At 36.0% G+C, this 22,491-nt stretch overlaps 1 protein-coding gene and 1 long non-coding RNA gene across 8 annotated transcripts in view; one reads left to right on the top strand and one right to left on the bottom strand.

Annotated features, from left to right (window-relative positions):
* Positions 1–15,061, top strand: part of LOC138915839 (uncharacterized) — an 80,223-nt gene extending 65,162 nt beyond the window's left edge. Inside the window, exons 2-3 of the long non-coding RNA XR_011422194.1 lie at positions 11,696–11,790; positions 14,974–15,061. This is a non-coding gene — a long non-coding RNA (uncharacterized lncRNA). The remainder of the gene's footprint in view (positions 1–11,695; positions 11,791–14,973) is intronic.
* Positions 1–22,491, bottom strand: part of NKAIN2 (sodium/potassium transporting ATPase interacting 2) — a 921,761-nt gene that overhangs the window by 146,575 nt on the left and 752,695 nt on the right. For all 7 annotated transcript variants that reach the window (XR_011422192.1, XR_001379336.3, XR_002811177.2 and 4 more), the window contains one exon: positions 14,653–14,853. Coding sequence is in view for 3 of the 7 variants with exons in the window: in XM_001504216.7 (XP_001504266.1) it covers positions 14,653–14,853 (201 nt within the window). In the remaining 4 variants the exon portion in view is untranslated. The remainder of the gene's footprint in view (positions 1–14,652; positions 14,854–22,491) is intronic.

Below are 22,491 nucleotides of genomic sequence, written 5' to 3'. Positions count from 1 at the left end.
CTGAATAAGAGGCCCAGGTAGCTCTCCAGCCTCAGCTCCCGATAAGTTCCATTTTCTTTGGATTCTTGAAGCAAAGCTGACAAGCAGACTATCTGTCATCAGAGCTCGGACTGGGTTTCAGCGAAGCAGAGCCAAGCAACAAACCACCTTTGTTGGGGAATCATTGTGCTTCCCTGGAGATTAACATCCATAAGCATAGGGGGTTTAAAGGGAAAAAGAATCGCTAACGGATCACAAAAAAATAAAAGTGGAGGTTAATCTCAGGTAAATGTTCATGCAGATATATTTAAATAGAGCTTTCAATGATTTTTTTATTTATAACTTAAATGGTCAAATACTTTTTTCAGCCACACTGGCAGGATTCTCAGAGTTAATACTGTTTACCTCACAGAGTTGTTGAACACAACACAGTAACATATGCAAAAATATTTTATATACTATAGTTAAAATAATCACACATGATTTAGATTTTCATGAATACTATTCTAGACTTGTCTGATTGATGAACCTTTAAAAAACCCCTTCCTCCCCCAAATTTCAAGGTTTATATAAATTCATTGGTACAGAGGGATCACTGATGATAATGAGTCATGTCAATCAATCTTTGGCAAGCATCGTTTACTGTAAAATCTTACTTAACATTAAGGGAATTGTGATGAATGGATTTTACAATCTAATAGATGAATAAGTAAAATGGAATACTAAGAGGGATTTTCCAGAAAAACCTTGAAAAATATTGACTTCTAACAAGCAAATAACTAATGTTACTCTAAAATTTAGTGAGGGAAATGCATTTGAATTATTACTATGGGAGGAGAGAGAGCACCAGAAGAGTGAAGATGATGTCATGATTCCAACCTTCAGAAACAGGGATGATATTGTTTATCATGACAGTGATGGAGAGAAGGATAGAGGGTGAACACTTGAGTTGGGGCGTAATAAGATCACCGTCAGGATTGTCAGGCAGACAGAGACAGATAAATGGAAGAAGACATGGAGTGTAAAAATAGTTTAAAAAATAAATCTAAGAGGGCTGACCTGGTGGTATAGTGGTTAAGTTCATGCGCTGCTTTGGCAGCCCAGGGTTCATGGGTTCAGATCCCAGGCATGGACCTACACACTGCTCATCAAGCCATGCTGTGGTGGCATCCCATATACAAAACAGAGGAAGATTGCCACAGATGTTAGCTTAGGGACAATCTTCCTCACCAAAAATCAATCAATCAATCAATCAATCAATCAATCTAAGGCCGATGCAAATGTGGGAAATAGAAAGTGGGAGAATGACCAGATTCTGAAGGAAAAGTGTTGAGCATTTTAAAGAAAGAGAAAAATTTAAATAGACTGAAGGCAGAGAGAGGAAAAAAGAGAGATACAGATAAGCCAACCTACTTTTGAGGATGGTGACCTGGCTTTACTGACTGTAGGTTGGTGACTAGGTTACACATAGTCAGAGCTCCAGATACACTCTCATGAGCAGAGATCACTCTCTTTACTTTTCTCTTACCTGGAATGTTCTTCTCCCAAATATCTACGTGGCCCAGCTCTCACAGCCCTCAGAACTTGGCTCAAAAATCACCTACCAGAGTGTCCTTCCCTGGCCACCTCTGGCAGCTCTCTTTTATCCTACCCTGCTTTACTCTTCAGGAGAGCACTTGTATGGGGCATACTATATATATTCATTAATCCCTCCTGGTAAGAATTTAAGCTCTATGAGACTAGGGGGAGGCATTCAGCAAATATTTGCTTAGTGACTGAATGAATGCAAAGCTGTTTTTCGCTCCAAGCAGTTGAAAGTACGGAGGAATAAAATCCTTTTAAATTTGAGTCTTTAGATTGAATCTGCACAACCTTAAACTACCACTTAAAAACCTCAAACTTCTACCCACTGGTAAGGCATGGTGTCTAACAGACTTCACTGAATTACGGACTGTATTTTTTAATTGAATGATTAGCTTGGCTTTGTGTCATTTCAGTTTGGCCTCTCTCCCAGGCGCAGTATGTCAGGGGAGAGCTCTTTGGCCTGCAATACAGAGCCCAACAGGTGACGAATTGAAATGAGAAAAGGAAATTATCTTTCTCTATGGGTGTGAGTCTATGTGTCAATTCCATATAAATGAAATATGTGTGTAGGGTTAATAACTGAAGGAAAGGTGCATTTTGCACAGAGCTCAGTTACGACCACTGGGAAAGGAATAGAAATTTGAGAACATGCGGGATGACCAATCATCTGGATTTGCTCAGAACCATTGGTCACCCTAAATCCAGTCTCTGATGAAGCTCCTGAATGTATTAGAAGATAGCAATTATGACCCATTACTACACATGCTATCCTGGCAATAAGTTGTCATGGGGATCCTATTATATAGCTACAATATTTTGCTAGTAGATGAATCCATTCCACTTCTGGAGTATGGTTCCTCCAACTCAGTCCCTCATTAAGTACCACAGCAACTCCGAAGGTTTTAGACCATAAATTTGAAACAAAGGAAATGTGGGCACTTCCTGGCTATGTCATTCCAATTCAGATCCCAGACTGACCGTTAAAGGACAATAAAAGAGTGGCCAAACACATTTTCTCATCTAGTTTTGGCCAGTCCTTTACTATCTTTTTAGTATCCAGCTTCCTTTGATAACTTGTCTTTAATATTTTAATTTGCAAGCAACACAGAATTTCCTAAATTTGTGAAATAAATACATTGGTGAAAATGAATGCATGAACATCTATTGAATCTCTGACATGGAACTTTTCTATACCTCATGGTATAATTTCACTTAAAATTGGTTTACATTGTAACATACATAGTATATTAGTTGAAATCAAATTAAACATGGCATGTGACTAATAGGATGGCGTGAAATTACAACAAAAATTATTTGTAAGATTGAGAAATTCAAAAAAGAGGGAGAATCTACCCATAATTCTGTGATGAAGAAATCAGTAAGTTATGGAAAAGGGGTAGGAAAAGTGAAGATAAGTGACTAGAAGACACTTATGGTGAGAGGTAAAAGGAACAAACTGTATTTATAAAGTTGCTGATAAGAAGCTGATGAAACTTAAAAGGTGGAGAGATTGAGAATCAATAAGGAGAGTAAAGCAATGCAGACACTTTGGAATAAAAGAAGAGATAAAGAAACCCAAAATATCCTTGGAGCCATGATACCCTCTAATTCAGATCTCAACTTTGGAGCCATATTTGCAATTAGCATTAACCAAGCTAATCATGGGACAAAAAGCTGCTTAATTAAGTACAATAAAATAAAATATCGTGAATTACTTAGGAGATTACAAGTGATAAACATATGTGTGTAAAAAGTTGTGATCTTGACTCTCAGAGTTACCGCTTTAAACGAATTTAACATTGCGTGAGAGGCAGGAGAGAGGTCAGAGAGGAACAAATGGCAGGAACAGAGCACAAAGGCAGCCAGGATGCCACAGGATGGGAATAGGCAAGAGAATGATCAGACTAGGAATCATATACTCAGTTGTGTTGAAGAATGTGTGGATTGCAAATAGAATTTAAAATGCTATTTACAGGATCAGTAAAGCAAAGGTACAGAAGGCATATTACAGATGGCTCTTTTTCTACTGTGTAAGCACTAGTTAGTTTAAGTGTGTTTGCCCATATTTTTATTCTTTTTCACTCAAGTATAACATGCTAAACAATAAATTATCCCTCATATTATAGCTGTCATTATACATCATCTTTACATCCTTCCTTTGAGAATGCCTTGCTGTTATCTGAAAACATTAACACCTTTTACTATTATGATTCTATCTATCACTGCATTTAGAAGTTCCTTTGAAGAGGAAATTGCCATCAAAGACTTATCTCTTAAAAAAATTTTATCATAGTAATTGATCATGACTGGAAAGACATTCTAAAAGACAATGATATATATTACAAAGGAAGATGGTAACCTTTTGTTCAAGCCCAACAGCTTGTCATATTTTTCAAAAAATACTCTATTTCAGCATATTTACATATATTTTATTCCTTTCTTTCTGAAATAACTTATGATTTAATATATTTTACTATTTCATTCTGAAATAATTTTATAATTATAAAATTCAATATAAGAAGTGAGTTTGCACATGGTTCATTGCATAATATTCTATGTAGACAATTTCAATTTAAATCTCATATTATTAAAGAAAACCCAATTACTGATGATTTATTGTAGCCTATAATCCTCACCACCATCTTAACTGTATTGATATTTTTATTCCATGATGTCTCCAAGCATTCTCATAGGTCAAATGATATTATGCTTCAGGGGCAAGCCAGAGCTTCAAATATTACATATAGAAGCAGATATTGCACACTGATGATAATGGTTGACATGGGATAAACTGGGCTCTGGGTAGACTAGTGTGTCGGTTCTCTAAATAGTATCATACTGGCCTTAAGAATCACCGTTCTTTCTGGGGAGTAAGTAAATTTAGTAGGATTTAGTTCATTTTTGCACATCACCAGGAGTTAGCCTGAAAAAATAATAGTATTCTCAATGAGCAGTGGAAGAAACTGAGCTAAGGAGAAAATAAATAATACCACCACCTTTATTGTTTTCAAGGCAGTTTCTTAAACATTATCTCATTTAGTTCATAATTACAAAATAGTTTATTATACAGCTGGGTGTAAGATTTAAGGATTGTTACTCCCAAACTGTGAATATTTTACCTTATATTTCTGAATTTGCATGTAGGGAATACCAGAGAATATTAAAGGCAAAAAACTCTTAGACTTAATTTGACTTTAGAGGCTGTTCAAGTTCTTGCACTCTGCTTGTTCATGGGCTCACAGAACTAGTCACCAATTTACAAGGACACCTTTCAGGATTAAAACAAAATAAATAAAGGGCATGAGAACTGATTCTTCAGGGTTTATTTTTGCCAAAGCTTGATTGACATCTGTGGGTAACACATGGGGGTGTTATGCTCTGAAGATATAGTGTTCAAATGACTTTGTTGTTGTCTAGAGGAATTGAGAATAGGTACAAAGTTAAACATGTACCCATTTCAGAAGTAGCAATAGGTCTTGATATTTCTTACTATTCGGGGATAAGTCCAGTTGGGGTTCTAAAATTAGTTTGTGGACCTTTTTTTTATATGTTTTACAGCACTCAATTGTGCCAAGAAGTGTCCTTTCACGATTCTATTTACCATCTTCATTCTCCAATTTCAGAAACTTTGTCGTTGGAAAAATCCCCTGTTCACAATTGTGATTTGGTTCTTACATTTTCGTGATTATTTGAGTAAACTATTCTGATTACAGAAGAACGAATCACATTTATTTTGCTTATTGGGTTATTACTTTTTGACAAGTAGGTCTGCATATCTGAGTACCCAGGAGAACTAGAGTTGGGGCGGCATGTATAGTATTCAAAGCCAAGCAGTAAAGCTATTCAACCATCGTGGGAGCCAAGAAAGAAGCCGAGTGCTTGTCATTCTGCCCATTTCCATCACAGGAGCAAGCAGTTTTGTCCTAAGAAGAAAACTGTTGTACAGTCTTGGACACTGGACTAGAAATCAGAAGACTCAGTTTTCAGTTCCAGCTCAGTAATCAGTTCAATTCACTCTGTAGTGTGGAGGTACAGTAGACACAATGTACGTACACGGATTCAGTATTCGATAACAGGCTAGTTCTGTGACAGGCTTGACCCTGCAGTACTGGAAGGGAAATGACTCTGAAGGCCCTGAATGACTCAAGAAACGAGTTGATAGAGCAACCGGAGGTGAGGGACCATTTTGGTATTATACATCTTCCTGGCCAAACACCATGTGTTCCTGAGGAATTCAGGACAATAGAGGGATCAGTAGTGAAAAGAAGGGGAAGGCACTAACATTTCAGGTGAAAATGTTGAAAATTACACCAACTTAGGCCCTACCTCAGGCTTAAGGACACAAAATTTCCAGAAATAGGTCACATGTATGGCAATTCTTTAAACAAGTGAGAAAGTAATTTCTTTTCTGAGCTGGCATTAAGAACCACTGCTTCAGAGTGGTGGCCTTGAAGCATTTCTACTCCCTATGTCCTGAAAGAATTTTTAAAAATTCACTTGAAAACAGTGAACATTTGAAATTGATGTTTGATATTTTTCATCATTAGTTTAAGTGGCTGCAAAAGGGCTGTTTATTTGAGCACATTATAATTATTAATACATTTTAAAGAGATATATTAGTTACTCTTTTAAATATATCTGCTGAAATTTGAATACCACTGTGATTTGAAATTCACCTTCTTTCATTTAAAAACACATGTACATATTATTCTCTTATGATCATAAATTGTATGTAGTTGCTTTTCTTTTTGAACTTGTATTTCCATGTGACTGCTTCCACAGAAATTTCTCCTAATGTTTATTTACTTGAAAGCTTTATATTGATCATTCTATCATAATTTTCTGCAACAATTATATATGCAGATATGCAAATTTGTATATGTGTTAAATTAAGTAGGTATAAATTTAAATTTGATTTTTCTTTCCCATGTCATAAGGCATTGTGTTAAAAATGCATTCTTTCTTTTTGAAATTTTAAGTTTGTTTCAGCTTTATTTAGGTATAACTGACAAAATTGTAAGATATTTGAAGTATATACTGTGGTGAGTTGATATACATACATTGTGAAAGGATTCCCATCATATAGTTCAATAACACATCTATCATCTCACATATTTGTCTTGGTCGTCATTGAGAACATAAAAACACATTCTTATTTGAGTTATCGTCACAATTAAGATTTTACACACTTGATCAACACAACGTAGGCTACTACAAATGTTGATCAAAAGCACTTGGTACCAAAATAAAATTTTATTTGAAATGCATTTCTTATCAGTACTATAATGAAGCAGAGTTCAGCATGAATTCTATTCTAGGTTTTTAAAGAATTTCTTTAAATTTTTCAATTTAAGCATGGAAAAACCTTATCCTCTAAAAAAAAGGGAAGTATTAGAGACATTTTGTGATAATAACCTCACTCAACTCCTGCAACTTCTGAGTTGGGTGCCACAATTTACATAATTATCTATCATAAAAATTATTTCAAATAATCTACCAACTGACAAATCTATTAGGTTTTCCTTCAATTTTAATGAAAGCAAAGAATTGGAAATTGCCCAGTTTGCAAAAACAATTTCTGGAAAATATGCCCAAAACACTATCAAGACATAATAAACAACCATTAATTATGCTCCTAACTCTTTCTCTTAAAGGCACCTAAGTTAATCTGATATATATAAAAAAAAGCATGGGAAATACAGAAATATTATTTAATTTCAATCTATTTGTTGACATAATATTTTTTGTCAATTTTTAAAAAATCATGTGCTTTGAGAATATTTTTTCATTAAACTGTGGAGCTGCAGATCTGGCTAATTTAGTTTATAAAAAGTGCCAAAACCAATAACTTATAAATTAAATGGCTAAATAATTTTTCATTGTGAAATAAATCAAACATTTTTTTCTTAAAAAATCTGTCAGTTTTTTCAATTCAAATAAATGTGACGAAGAATATTCAGCTGGCAACTACGTCACTTCTGAAGGCAGCAGTAGAGGGTCATCAGCTCATACCACTGCCCCACTCATCCCTTTAAAACAATGCAAGTTCACAACTTAGATTTACTGTTTACCACTTTAAGAGCAATGTCCTAGGCTACTTGAAAATCAGGACTCAAATCTTTGACAATCAAATCTTTGTGAATGTGTTTCCAGATTAAAGGAGGAGTCAAAATGCAGCATGAGTAATAAGGCCATTCACTGTCATCCATGCACCACACACCTCAGCAACATCCAAAGAAATCCTCATGTCATCTCACTCCCAACACAACCCCAAAACAACTGGGATAAAGGCATTCACAGTTTTGAAAATTTCTTCACCATTGGTGTTCCTAGGCAAGTCTTAGTAAGCCAAGTGGCAAATATATATCGTTAACTGGGAATAAGTGGAAACTTCTGTGACCCCATCCATGTGAAGGCATATATTTTACCTTCAAAAAATTTTTACCATGGGGCTGGCCCCGTGGCTGAGTGGTTAAGTTTGCGCGCTCTGCTTCAGTGGCCCAGGGTTTTGCTGGTTCAGATCCTGGGCACGGACATGACGCCACTCATGAGGCCATGCTGAGATGGCATCTCATATAGCACAACCAGAAGGTCCTACAACTAGAACATACAGCCACGTACTGAGGGGCTTTGGGAAGAAGAAGAAGAGGAAAGAAAAAGAAGATTGGCAACAGATCTTAGCTCAGGTGCCAATCTTAAAAGAAATATATATTTTTACCATAATCTGTTGAACAATAATTTCCATGCACTCTAAAAAGTACAAAGTTTTCTCCCAAAGAATACATAGGAAAACTAACAGAAATAATTAACAACCACAGTAAAGTTGCAGGGTACAAAATCAACTTACAAAAATCAGTTGCTTTTCTATACCCCAATAATGAACTTACAGAAAGAGAACTCAAGAATACAATTCCATTTGCAATTACAACTAAAAGAATAAAGGACCTAGGAATTAATTTAACCAAGGAGGTGAAGGACTTATACAATGAAAACTATAAGACATTACTGAAAGAAATTGATAATGACATAAAGAGATGGAAAGAGATTCCTTGCTCATGGATTGGAAGCATAAACATAGTTAAAATGTCCATACTATCCAAAGCAATCTACAGATTCAATGCAATCCCAATCAGAATCCCAATGACATTCTTCATGGAAATAGAGCAAAGAATCCTAAAATTCATATCAGGCAACCAAAGACCCCGAATTGCTAAGGCAATCCTGAGAAAAAAGAACAAAGCTGGAGGTATCACAATCCCTGACTTCAAAATGTACTACAAAGCCATAGTGATCAAAACGGCATGGTACTGGTATAAAAACAGGCATGCAGCTCAATGGAACAGAACTGAAAGCCCAGAAATAAAACTGAATATCTACGGACAGCTAATCTTCAACAAAGGTGCCAAGAACATACAATGGAGAAAAGATAGTCTCTTCAATAAATGGTGTTGGGAAAACTGGACAGCCACATGAAAAAGAATGAAAGTAGACCATTATCTCCTGCCATACACAAAAATAATCTCAAAATGGATCAAAGACTTGAAGATAAGTCCTGAAAATATAAAACTCCTGGAAGATAATATAGGTAGTACACTCTTTGACATTGAACTAAACTGGATCTTTTTGAATACCATGTCTTCTCAGACAAGGGAAACAAATGAAAAAATAAACAAGTGGGGGTTCATCAGACTAAAGAGCTTCTGCAAGGCAAAAGAAACTAGACTGAAAACAAAGAGACAACCCCCTAAGTGGGAGAAAATATTTGCAAATCATATATCTGACAAGGGGTTAATCTCCATAATATATAAGGAACTGACACAACTGAACAACAAAAAAACAAACAACCTAATCAAAAAATGGGTAGAGGATATGAACAGACATTTTTCCAAAGAAGAGATACAGATGGCCAATAAACACATGAAAAAATGTTCAACATCACTAATCATCATGGAAATGCAAATCAAAACTACACTAACATACCACCTTATGCCTATTAAAATGGCTATAATCACTAAGATTAAAAATAACAAATGTTGGAGAGGGTGTGGAGAAAAGGGAACCCTCATGCACTGCTGGTGGGAATGCAAACTGGTGCAGCCACTATGGAAAACAGTATGGAGATTCCTGCAAAAACTAAAAATGGAACTACCATACGACCCAGCTATCCCACTACTGGATATCCATTGACTGATGACTGGATAAAGAAGATGTGGTATATATATACAATGGAATACTACTCAGCCATAAAAAGACAAATTCATCCCATTTGCAATAACATAGAAGGAACTGGAGGGAATTTTGCTTAGCGAAATAAGCCAGACTGAGAAAGACAAACACCAGATGATTTTACTCATATGTGGAATATAAACAAACACATGAACAAAGAAAACAGTTCAGTGGTTACCAGGGGAAAGGAGGTAGGAGGTGGGCACAGAGGGTGAATGGGAGCACTTAGGTGGTGACAGACAAGAAATAATGTACAACTGAAATCTCACATCAATGTAAACTATTATGAACTCAATAAAAAGAAAAAGAAAAAACAGTACAAAGTTTTATGAATAGGGAATAGACACAATTGAAGGGTGAACTTGACCATGAACCTATTTTTAGCTACTAACAGTGTACCAGGTATTAGAACCTTTTCTAAAGTCTTCTACGACTTTCCTGCTAATCTGTATATGGTTTCTAAGCCAATTTTAACAGCTGCGGGAAATAGTAAGCTTATTTACGTTTTTACCAATATCCTCTGCTGGTCTCCTAAAAATATTAACAGGCAATCTGCTATGAACTTAAAAGTGTGTTGGAAGCAAAAGAAATAAAGAATAACAAAACCCAGCAATTTGGGTTGGAGAGCCTTATATTAAATTTAGAGATATTGGTCCTCTGGAGGTAGCTAGAGATAAGAGGGATTAAGTATTGCTTTTGGTCTTTTCCAATGAATTATTTGGAATTTTAACATATTTTCTAAAATATAAAGTTACTTCAGCCTTTGTAATAAATGTCTTCCCTTAAAGCTTCATTTATTTACATTCCTTTGTGAAACAGCCTCCCTTTTCATTGTGTTGGTTACAGGAAGTGACGTATAATGTGTGCATAACAAATACAAGGCACACACACCTCCATTCCCCTCACTCATGGCCGACACAGCTATTCAATCTTGACCTTCTTTGCCACTGAAGAACTCCGAATTTTTGGGTTTCAGGAATCTGTTACTCATGAGCTGGTGCTGGCATGCAGGTTGAAGCCTATTTCCTATTCTTGGTACCAGAGAAAGACTTAGGGCATCAGGTCCATCCTCCCTATTTACTCGCTAAGAAATCATGGGAAAGGTTTTTAACCTGTTCTGCTGTCCTCCCTGGATTGTTAAACAAGTCAAAGATTTAATTCCTGTGAACACATTTAGTAAGTGTGGATTTTTTAAATTTTTGGTTTTATTAAAACTCTGCACACCTGTATTCCTTTTGAATGTGATATCTGATACTAACTAAAAGAAAAAGCTGCTGGAGAAGGAAAAAGCTGGAAATCTCACACCTGGCTCATCATTATGGGGTTCTGGCAGTCCTTTCTGCTTGGTTGGAGGCTGTGTGATTAATCACCCCTCTTCCCAATTATATGGATATTATGCTCGTCTTCCTTTGGCTGTAGATGGAAGATATCTTATGTATGTGCCATGCAAATGTGGGCTTTGTGAATGCTAATTTCAAAATCAGCTAGGAGGTGATTGACACAAAACTGAACAATAGGGTGACAGGCGTGCCAGGGGTCAGGAATCTGTGAAAGAAACGCTGAGTGAAGGTGGAGAAAAAGAGCTAGAGAGATTTGGAGTTAATCAAGAGCAGCAGCTGGGAGAGCAGCAGTTTATGAAAGCAGATCTAAGACAGATATCCTGGAAGAGACGGCAGCTTCAAAGAATGGTAAAAACAATGAGAAGAGCGAGAGTTTAGCTGACTTGACAAAAAGCAGGATAGAACTAAGAAGCCAACATTATGCCTTAAACTGCACAAACTATATTCTCTGTCTATTACCTCCCTGGAATGTGCCTGTTTGCACCTGGTCTGTATCCTGAGGAACCTCGCCCCATTTTTGACTGTGACATCCTCAAGGTCAGGGATCCTGTCATTTGTTTCTCTAGGTGCCAGCAGGAGACCAGCACTCAGGAAGTATTCACTGGACTGGACTGAACTGAACATTGGATTGTCAGGGGGATAATTTGGGCAACATGAAAAGGTGAGGAGCAGAGATTCAAGACACTATTTCATCTCAATAATGACAGCAGAAGTGGTCGGAATGACTATGGGAAAATGTAATTGGAAATTTTCCAACAACTAGGTGGAGCAAATTGTTCAAGATAAGCCCCATTTTGGTATGTATTCTGAAACTCTAGTTAAGATTTGCTATGTTTTCTGCACAGCAGATGCCTTCAGCCCAAGGCTGGCTAGACAATACCAGCCCAAAGACAGACAGGGGGTTGAAACTTCTCCAAATAACTGGCTGGGGTACGATGTTGCTAACTTACTCTCAGGTGATCCAACCTTGACATTGCAAAAGAAGAATGACCCTGAAAGGAAGAACAGGTGGCAAGGGGAGAGGTAAAGATGCCACATCCTGGGATGGTTTGCTCAAACCATTTCTCCACTCAGTTGGGGGCAATGTAGACAGAAGTGAGAGCCAGTAGATTGAAATATTGGTCACATCTGCTCTTAGGGACACTCCATCCATCTTCTTTGCACTCTAGCCTATTTGCTTTTATAGATGGTTTTTACTTATGTAAAAATATTTTTTATTTGGGTGGTGTGACAGCCTCAACATATGCTTCTGTGTCCAAATGTATTTTTTAGCAAATTACCTATGCGACAAAATCTTATGTGGGGTTTAATAAATCTGTGAATATAGTTTATACATACACACATCAATTCAAATATCTCTCTGAAATAGTCACACATAACCATCCATGCACATAAACTATATCTTTATATCATCCTTGACATATAAGTGGAAGTTTTCCAAAAAGTGTGGGTGCAATAAAAAAGGGAGTTCCAACAAAGGAATATTTTCTCTAAAACCCCTGTCTAACACATATATGAAGACATATTATCTGCCCCAAATCCCAGAAATATTTTACTTTTCCTATGTGAGAATGAATCCTTCATTTAAATGGATTTTAAATACTGAAATGGCTACTTCCATCCCATCAAATGCAACCTATCTTTATTTCAAGATAATCAAAATGAACAGTTTTACAGTTTAAAAGTATATAGAAAAAATTATTTATTAAGTGTCTCAGGTGAGTTGAGTAGTCTTGAGAACACAGGATCTCAGCAACACCTTTCTCACTCTGTGAACCTTCTAGAGCACGGGGCCTGGGTCAGCACCATGGACAGGTCCTCCCTATCCCATGGGAAGAGTAGATCCCCTCTCAGTTGACCCTGGGCAGAGCAGACAAGGCACGAAGGCCAGAATGAAGGCTGAGCTAGTGGTGACCATCAAAGGACAGCCATGCAGCTTGCACGTATTCAAGAGAGATCATTCGGTGCTTTAGGCAAAAACGTAATTCAAATATTGTGGAAATAATTTATGCTGATCTCTAAGCATTTACAGTTCCCCATCTTCCTGCCATTTTGTGATTGGGTGGGGCTGTGTGACTAGTTCTGGACAATGAACTGTGAGCAATGAGCTATTCCTCCCAAGGAGGAGCACTTTTGGGCCAATGGAGACACTCCACATCTATCTTTGCTCTCTGGTATGGCAACCGATGATAATTGAGATGGTTGCTGCTCCACTGGCCTTGTTTCCTTAGTGGCAGTGGTGACACTGATTGGTAGAATTTTCTGCTAGTCCACAAGAAGAAACCTTTGTGGTTTTTAGTTACAGGGATTTGGGAAGTATTTACCAGAATCTCATACTTAGCCTATTGTAATTTATTTAAATATGTGTGTGTCTAGGTGTATATATATTCCTCACTTAAAAAAATCTAATAACTATATATTAGTTATCTAATCTAATAAACACATACTTGCATAGTTTTTTTTTTAATTACAGAAGAATTTTATTTGAACTAATTGGAACCATTCTACCTATAACCTGTTATGTTTTGTTGTTTAAGAACTGTGAGTTAGTATCATTCCCAAAGTAATTAAATGAAGAAAGAAGTAAAAAGCAGATTTTACTTGCATTATTTGTTCTCAACAATTTTAAGACTATGCACATCAATTGCAGATCTACATACCTTCTAAGAAAAATATAGGTAGATCTGTACATATAGTATCTGCAATAAATAAATGGAGACATATACAATAAAGTTGCCTTCACTTTATAAATTCCACAAAATTATGCACTTAACCTTAGTAAAAGTTCTTCTTGAGAAAAAGGTGTGTTATTTACCTCTCTGTCATAGTGATACAATGTAAAATATTATGTTTTATGTAACATAGGCATATATTATACAAATATGCTTTACAAATACACAAATACAAAGGAGTTATTTATAACTCCTACTGACTCCTGGTAGAGGGAGAAATCTTTATCAGCATAATACCATGCAAAATAAGGCCATGATAGTCTAGAAGTAGAATTGTTAGAAAAGCTGAATTGTTTTGAAAAAGTGAGAGACAATAGAAGGTGACGGATGGTACCTTAGGGAAATTTAGGAAGAAGTAGATAGGGCAAATGGAGACGAGAATTCCCCAGGACCAGCAGCACAGCCAGAAAGAAGCATTGGGGGAGAAAATATCTACTGAAATCTTATAAATTGGGGACTGTAGCATGTTAGTTGTGAAATCTCTCTGATCTTCCTTCCAGAATCTTTGGAAAACTCTACCAAAAGCCAAATAATCAAACCTTGAGTGGTTGGATTTCTTACTTAAAATGCTGAAGAGGCCAGTCTATTTACTGATTGCTGACAAAATTCGGCACACTCAGTCCAGGGCCTGGCCTGGTGTAGCCTGACAAATCCCTACTAAAAGTGGCATTAATTAGGAAAAAGCAAATAGCCATACTTTACCCGCAGATTCCATTTGTGTGCACTGAGTTTGCACAGAAATAAAGCAATTCCGGAAGCACTAGAAGGAGTGGTTGGCTGTCAACACTTACTGCGAGGACAATCTGCAGGGAACTATGAGCCACTTCTATGTACTGGTACTCCAGAAAACACCCTGAGACCGTGATGTAGCGATGGTCTTCTGGGGCCCAGTCTGGGGCGGGTGTCACTGATGTCACCGTACATCCTGGTCCATTCTCCATCCACCAAGATCGGTGCATTGAAATATTAAAAGTCAGGATAAGGTCTGTTTCCTGCAAGAAGGCAATTTATAAGGATGAGAATTACTTTATAAATGTTCGTTACTTTATTTGGACTGACTTGCTTTCATTGGAAATGTGGTTATTTTTCCCTTCCTTTACTGTATTTTACAGGCAGAAATGAAGCATCTGAAGAAGAGCTATCAGTTCCACCTGAAAATTATATCTATGGACTCCAGCTAGGAAGGTTTTTCTGCCTACAATAAAATAAATAAAACGTTTTATTCATAAAATTATAAATGATTTACATTAATTGTAACAGTGAAGATTCCTTGCCTTTTAGGACTTGTAAATACTACAAAGGGAGTGATTTACACTATTTTATCAAGTGAAGTTCATCTTATTTTAAATCTGCTATTTTCCTCTGCCTCAGAATATTTACTTTTTGCATATTTTAAATATTATAGTTATACTTCAGTTTAGCAAGATTTAACATAATGTTGTGGCTAATGCTAAAATTTGGAAGACCATAATTTATAAAACACAGTATTACTTGTCCCCAGCCCCTTCCTATTATTTGAGCAAATCAGGGTCTTTTCAACTTGCCAGCTCCTACTGTGAAAGTAGTCATAATATTGCCTAGAAATATCGTTAGCAACATCTTGCCAGGTGGAGATAGTAAATCAATAAATCTTTAGATTAGGATCAGCATGGCGTGTGGTCTGCACGATAAATGAAATAAAAGGTAGAGTGTTGGCACTTAGAGAGCTTGCAATCATATCCACAAATGTGGAGCTATCAATAGCACAGGGACTAATGTTGTTTTCAGGAAGAGAATGGCTAGAAGGAATGTATGAAGCACATTCTATTACTCAGCAAGTCATGAGGGAAGATGAATTCTAATAGGGAGGGTCAGGGGTGGAAAATGGAATTATTTTAGCCTCAGTGATAGAGCTGCAACATAATAGATGCCAACTACTCTCACTCCAAAATGAGGTGCTAGGCTGACAAGGAAGATCCTGCATAGAAAATATCTTACGGCAAGTTTTGTGACCTCGAACTGCTCCCTCACACTGGACATATGAAAGAGTTGAGCTGAAGTGGCCAGGGAATTTGGAGACTGGAAGGAGGATTCCTTGGGAGAGAGCTGCGTGATGAGTCTTATCATCTCCTTAGGGAGGTGGTGGTGGATGGGGTAATTTCTCTTCTCCTCAAGCCTATTGAGAAAGGCTTCAAGTATCCCTTGGAACCTGGGAGAGACAGTGGACTAGTATCTGACTCAGGCCTGATGCATCTCAAAATAAAGCCTGTGGCAGGAGTTACTTGCTCGGTGGCCAAATAAAAAGTAGGCTATGTCTGGCAGGAAACTGCATTGCTATGATCCTTGGGAGCAGATGTGGGCCATCATGAGAGAGAGCTAATATGGGCTTTTTCTCAATGCTGTCAAGAAGACTAGAGGATGATGTGATAATGGGCAAATCTGTACTGCACACATCCCCAGGGTCTAAGGAAGGAAGTGTAATAGAGTAAGAAGGGAGGATGTACCAACCTACCGGTGAGATATTTAAAGTAATTCAGGGTCTCTGAAAAACTCAGAAAAAAGTCTTGAGAAAGAATCAATTTCTCCACCCATCATTCTGGTAGTACCCATTCAGGTAAGAACTTTCCTGTCCCTTATCTCCTCTCCATTACTCCAAGTAGGGAGGAAGCTTAAATCTCAGATAATAATTGCGAGATAGGGAGGGAGTAGGTTAGTAAAGACAGAAGAAGTCAAACACCGAGCATACGACTCTTTCTTCTAGGAAAGGAGAAGTTTAATTTTGAGTGAATTTTGGACTTTTTTAAATTATAATGCCAACAGCCACATTAATTTCTGAACAGAGACTATTTGGGGGACCACAGTGACTTTGGATGACTTCATCTGAGAGTAATCACAAAAAGAGGAGCCCTGCCATGTATTTTATCCAGTGGCAGCAGAAGAAGCAGGCCCATAGGTAGGCTTGCAGGGGCAATCGTGAGAAAGGAATAGTGTTTGTTTCTTTCTCAGAATCTTGATCATTTAATGTGTTGGTTACTAAAGCAAACTGGATAAGTCACAGGGTCTAAGAGAAAGAAGAAGACGGTTCTAAATGACGACCAACAAGAGACTAAGTTGTGAAGACAGCCGGGCTTGGACAGTCCAGCAAGAACACAGTCTGGTTCCTAATGACTAGTGATATTTAACATACATTCCTCAAGGTCTCAGCAAACCTCCCTCTCTCATAGGATGCCCAAGACAAGCCTCATATGTAAATTCCCTTACTTATTAAACTTGCCACCTACCAATCTGAAGAGGTCTGCCTCTCTCTTCAGTCATTCCTTGCCCACCATGTATGGAGGCCAGGTTTCGAAGTAACAGCTTGTAGAGTCATCACTCGGAACTCTGACTTCATCTCACATGGCATTCTTCTTGTGTACATTTCTGTGTCCTAATTTCCTCTTTTTATAAGGAAGCCAGTCAGACTGAACTAGAGCCTCCTCTAATGATCTCATCTTAAATAATTACATCTGAAATGACACTATTTCCAAATCAAGGTCACATTCTGAGGTACTGGGGATTAGGGCTTCAATGAGGCAGACGCAATTCAACCTATAACACGGACCTCTAATTTCTAAAGATCATTTGGGCTTTAATGTTTGGATGACAAATACTATATTTTATTACTTCATATATTTATTTATTTGCTCTCTTTATTGTTTATTTTTTTATCTAGAATACTAATTATACATAGTTTAAAAAACTCTAATTACCATAAAGCATTCCTTTTCCATGGTTTTGTCCATCTCCTGGCACTCTGTTGATAAGGCAAACAGTTTCACATTTTAAAACTGTTTCTTTAAGTACTTATTTTCATTTTATAAATATTATGCTCATTTGACATTATTCATTTATCATTTAAATGTTATTTACTGATTTCTACTACGGAAGGTGTAAGTAGTATTCTTATATCGCATACTTCTCTTTCTCTCCCCCATTGTGCTGTACAACTTTCTCAAAAATTTGGTTCTATCAATGTAATATTTATGACTATATAAGTATTTTTATGGCTGAGCCAAGAAGTGAGTTATGACAGCAATTCCTTTTTCGCATAACTTTTTGTTTTCCCTAGAGTTAATAATTCCTTCATATTTTTAAAAAGTAAACTTTTTTAGAGCTGTTTTATGGTCACAGCAAAACTGAGCAGAAGGCACAGAGATTTCTCATATACCCTCTCCCTGCCATGTATGCACAGCCTCCCCATCCATATCCAGCCTAAGAATGGTACATTTGTCAATTAATGAGCTGTCATCGACACATCATTATCACTCAAAGTCCATAGTTAACATTAGGGTTCACTCTTGGTGATGTGCATTCCATAGGTTCTTGACAAATGTATAATGACGTGTATCCACCATTGCAATGTCATTCAGAACAGTTTCACTGACCTAAAAATCCTCTGTTTTCACTGTTCATCACTCCCTGTCCCCTAAACTCTGGCAATCACTAATCTCTTTACTGTATCCATAGCCTTTTCCAGAATGAAATATAATTTGCCTTTTCAGATTGACTTTCTTCACGTAGTAACATGCATGTAATATTCCTCCATGTCTTTTCATGGCTTGATGGCTCATTTCTTTTTAGCACTGAATAATATTCCATTGTCTGGATATACCACAGTTTATCCATTCATCTACTGAAAGACATCTGGATTGCTTCCAAGTTTGGACAATTATGAATAAACCTGCTATGAACATTGTGTGCAGGTTTTTGTGTGGACATATATTTCCAGCTGGATTGCATAGTAAGAGTATGTTGAGTTTTGTAAGAAATCTCCAAACTCTCTTCCAAAGTGTCTGTATCATCTTCCATTCCCACTAACAGTGAATGAGAGTTCCTGTTGCTCCACATCCTTGCCAGCATTTGGTGTTGTCCATGTTCTAAATTTTGACCACTCTATTAGGTGTGCAGTGGTATATCATTGTTATGGAGGAGAGGTAAGAGGGGACATCCTTGCCTTGTTCTTGATTTTATCAGGAAAACTTCTAATTTATCATCACTAAGTATTATGTTAGGTATAGAATTTTTGTAAGTATTCTTTATCCAGTTGAGGAAGTTCCCCTTCATTCCTAGAGTTTTTATCATGAATGGGTGTTAGATTTTGTCAAATACTTTCTCTGCATCTATTGATATGGTCATGTGATTTTTCTTGTTTAATTTGTTGAGGTGATGGATTACATTAATGAATTTTTGAATATTGAACCAGTCCTATATACTTGAGATAAGTCTCACTTGGTTGTGGTGTATAATTCTCTTTGTACATTATTGGATTCATTTTGATAATTTTTTTTGAGAATTTTGATATCTATATTCATAAAAAGTTTTGGTCTGTAGTTTTGTTTTCCTGTAATGTCTTTGTCTGGCTTTGGTATTAGATTAATGCCTGCCTCACAGAATGAGTTAGGAAGTTTTCCACTTGCTTTTATCTTATGGAAGAGATAGCATAGAATTGGTATATTTTCTTTCTTAAGTGTTTGGTAGAATTCACCAGTGAACCCATCTGGGCCTGGTGTTTTCTATTTTGGAAAGTTATTAATGATTGATTTAATTGCTTTAATAGATGTAGTTCTATTCAAACTGTCTATTTCTTTTTGTATGAGTTTTGGCACATTGTGTCTTTAAATAATTTGTCTATTTCATCTAGATTATGAAATTTGTGGGCATAGAGCTATTAATAGTATTTCTTTATTGTCCTTTCAATGTCCTGGCTTCCAGAATGACGCCCCCTCTTTCATTTCTGATGTTAGTAATTTGTGTCTTCTCTAATAATTTTTTCTTAGTGAGCCTAGCTAGGGGCTCATCAATTTTATTGATCTTTTCAAAGAACTACATTTTGGTTTCATTGATTTTCCCTATTTATTTCCTGTTTTCAATTTCATTTATTTATGCTCTAATTTTTATTGTTTCTTTTCTTCTGCTTTATTTGGATTTAATTTGCTCTTCTTTTTCTAGTATATTAAGATGGAAGTTCCGATTATTGATTTTAGATCTTTCTTCTTTTCTAATATGTCCATTCAACTCTATACATTTCCCTCTAAGCTCTGCTTTCACTGCATCCCACAAAATTTGGTACATTGTATTTTCATTTTTGCTTAGTTTAAATAATTTTTATAAGTTTTACTCTCTTGAGATTTCTTCTTTGACCCATGTGTTATTTTGAAATGTATTACTTAATCTCCAAGAATTTTGGGATTTTTCCAGCTCTCTTTCTGTTATTGATTTCTTCACATTTTTGTGGATATTTTTTACCATGTGTCTGTAGCATATCTATCACTAATTCTTTTTAAACTGATCAATAGAATTGTAAAGACTCATTCAATATTAATTTCTACATGGTTTAGCACTTTAGAATCAATCAATTCCTTTTTTATTTGTTTGTTCTTTTCCTGGGGACCACTGACCTAGAATCCTACAAGCTTCTGTTCCCATCAAGCTCTATGTGCTTGATGGATGGAATTGGACATGGGACTTCACTAACATCATTAGTTTTCTCTTATGCTGGATCCTCAGTTTCCTGCTTGACTAAGATGAGCTTAATGTTCCCTTTGGTTTGACTAAACAGGTTTCTTCTTTAGTATAGAACTCTGACCTCACTTTCCTTCGAGCATTTACTTTAGAAAACTCGTAATTGTAAATTCTTTCTCTTCTCTTTCGAGACGTAAATTTTCTAAAACTCAAGAATGTTTTTCTTAAGGCCCTGGGAGCTATTCCTTTGAAATGTAATTGTCAAGAAAGATAGCATCCATCTCTCAGTTTCTGTGGTTGGGTAAGAACCTAAGATTGATAAGCAACAATTAACAAACATGGATGGTCTAATCACATTGACTAACTTCCCCTCTAATGTCCTCTAGTATTTTTCCATTAGCTCACCCCAGTGCTCAAAAATCCTCCCAACTTTTGTTTCACTGGAGTTGAGTTCAATTTCTCTCCCCTATTGCAATGGTCTCAAATAAATTCTTCCTTGCCGGTACAACTTGGAGTTGAGCTCAGTTCTATACTGAAGTCTCTCTTCCCTACTGCAACAGTTAAAATAAAATCTGTCTTGCCATTTTTAACAAAAGTCCAATGCAATTTTTTCTTAACAGCTCTCATGTCTTTCTCTTACTTAGTTTGCTCTCTTGTTTTCCAGAGTACATAATTCACTAGTTTCTTAAGAAGAGGTGAATGATTTTAAGTTTGACATGTTTTCATCCTACTTTTATATTAAATGACTGATATTTGGGCTGGATTTATGCTTCTTGGTTGGAGATCATTTTCTTTTAGAACTGGGTGGACATTTTTCCATTATCTTCTAGTTTGCATTATTACAATTAAGAAATCTGATGTAATTTTGTTTCCTGCAATTTTTTATGTAACATGTTTTCTTTCTTTTGGTCTCTTGCATCTTTTTGTTTTAAATAGTGAAATATTTCAAAAACAGTGAAAAGTGTAGAGGATATTATGAAAACGTCATCACACCTACCACTCAGCTTCATTAAATCTTATATTTGAAGTCACTTTTTAAATAAAATTTTATACATATAAATGATGTCTCCTCCTATAAAATATTTCTCTCTCTCCCTCTCCACAGATAAAGACTATCATGATTTTGGTATTAACATTCTCATGAAAGTGTTTTGTAGTTTTACTAAATATTTACATATTCATTAATAATATAAAATGCTGTTTTTGTTGGTTTTAAAATTTATATATACTCCATAAATTTTTTTGGTTTCATATTATATTTTTTGAGGTATATCTATGTAGAAAATCTTTTCAGCTTCAGGTTCTGAAATTCTGTAAGACAGTTCCTTGATGCGTTTTTTTTTTCATTTGGTTTGTAGTGTTTCTGGCGGGCTTTTCAATGCAAGAGTCCTTTCCCTCCAATCTTGGAAATATCCTCTCTTATGTCTTTAATTTTTTTTTCCTCTATACTTTTTCTGTTACTACAGGAACTCCTATTAGTCAGACATTGGACTTCCAGGATCGACCTCTTATGTTCTTATCTTTTCTATTATTCATATCTTACATTTCTTTTTATTCTCTTGGCGATTATCTTTACCAAGTCTTGCCAATCTTATATTGAACCATATCCTTTATTTTTAATATTTTGAACATATAAATGTTAATTATTCTTTTCCAATTGTTGTTTTTGTATAGTTAATATTTTTGAATTGTTTCTGGACTATACCTTTTTTTAGTTCTCTGAATTATTATTGTTTTTAAATTGTGTTTCCTACTTTGTTTTTGCTTTACTCAAGTTACACATTTTCAATAAACAAATAAGTATATAAATGAGTAAATAATATTTAAAATAATTATCAAGGGTCTACTATGTACCATAGGCAACATTCCTGACCTTATGAGTGTTCATTTTGGGATGTGGGAAATGAGTAATAAATATGTAAACATATCAAAATATCTGTGAAGTGATTAGTATACAGAGAAAAATAAATTCAAGTAAGGAAATGGAATGACCTAGAATTGTGTAGTGGGGGAATGTAACAAAATTTTAGATAAAATGGTAAGAAAATATACCTCATTATTTTGTACTTGAACAAATTCCTGAATGAAGTATAAGAGTAAATAGAGCAAAGATTGGGAAGAAATTTTCAGCAGCCAGTGGGAATGTCATG

This window comes from Equus caballus, chromosome 10 (assembly GCF_041296265.1).
Source record: "Equus caballus isolate H_3958 breed thoroughbred chromosome 10, TB-T2T, whole genome shotgun sequence".
Classification (NCBI taxonomy): Eukaryota; Metazoa; Chordata; class Mammalia; order Perissodactyla; family Equidae; genus Equus; species Equus caballus.
This window is presented reverse-complemented; position numbering and strand designations above follow the sequence as displayed.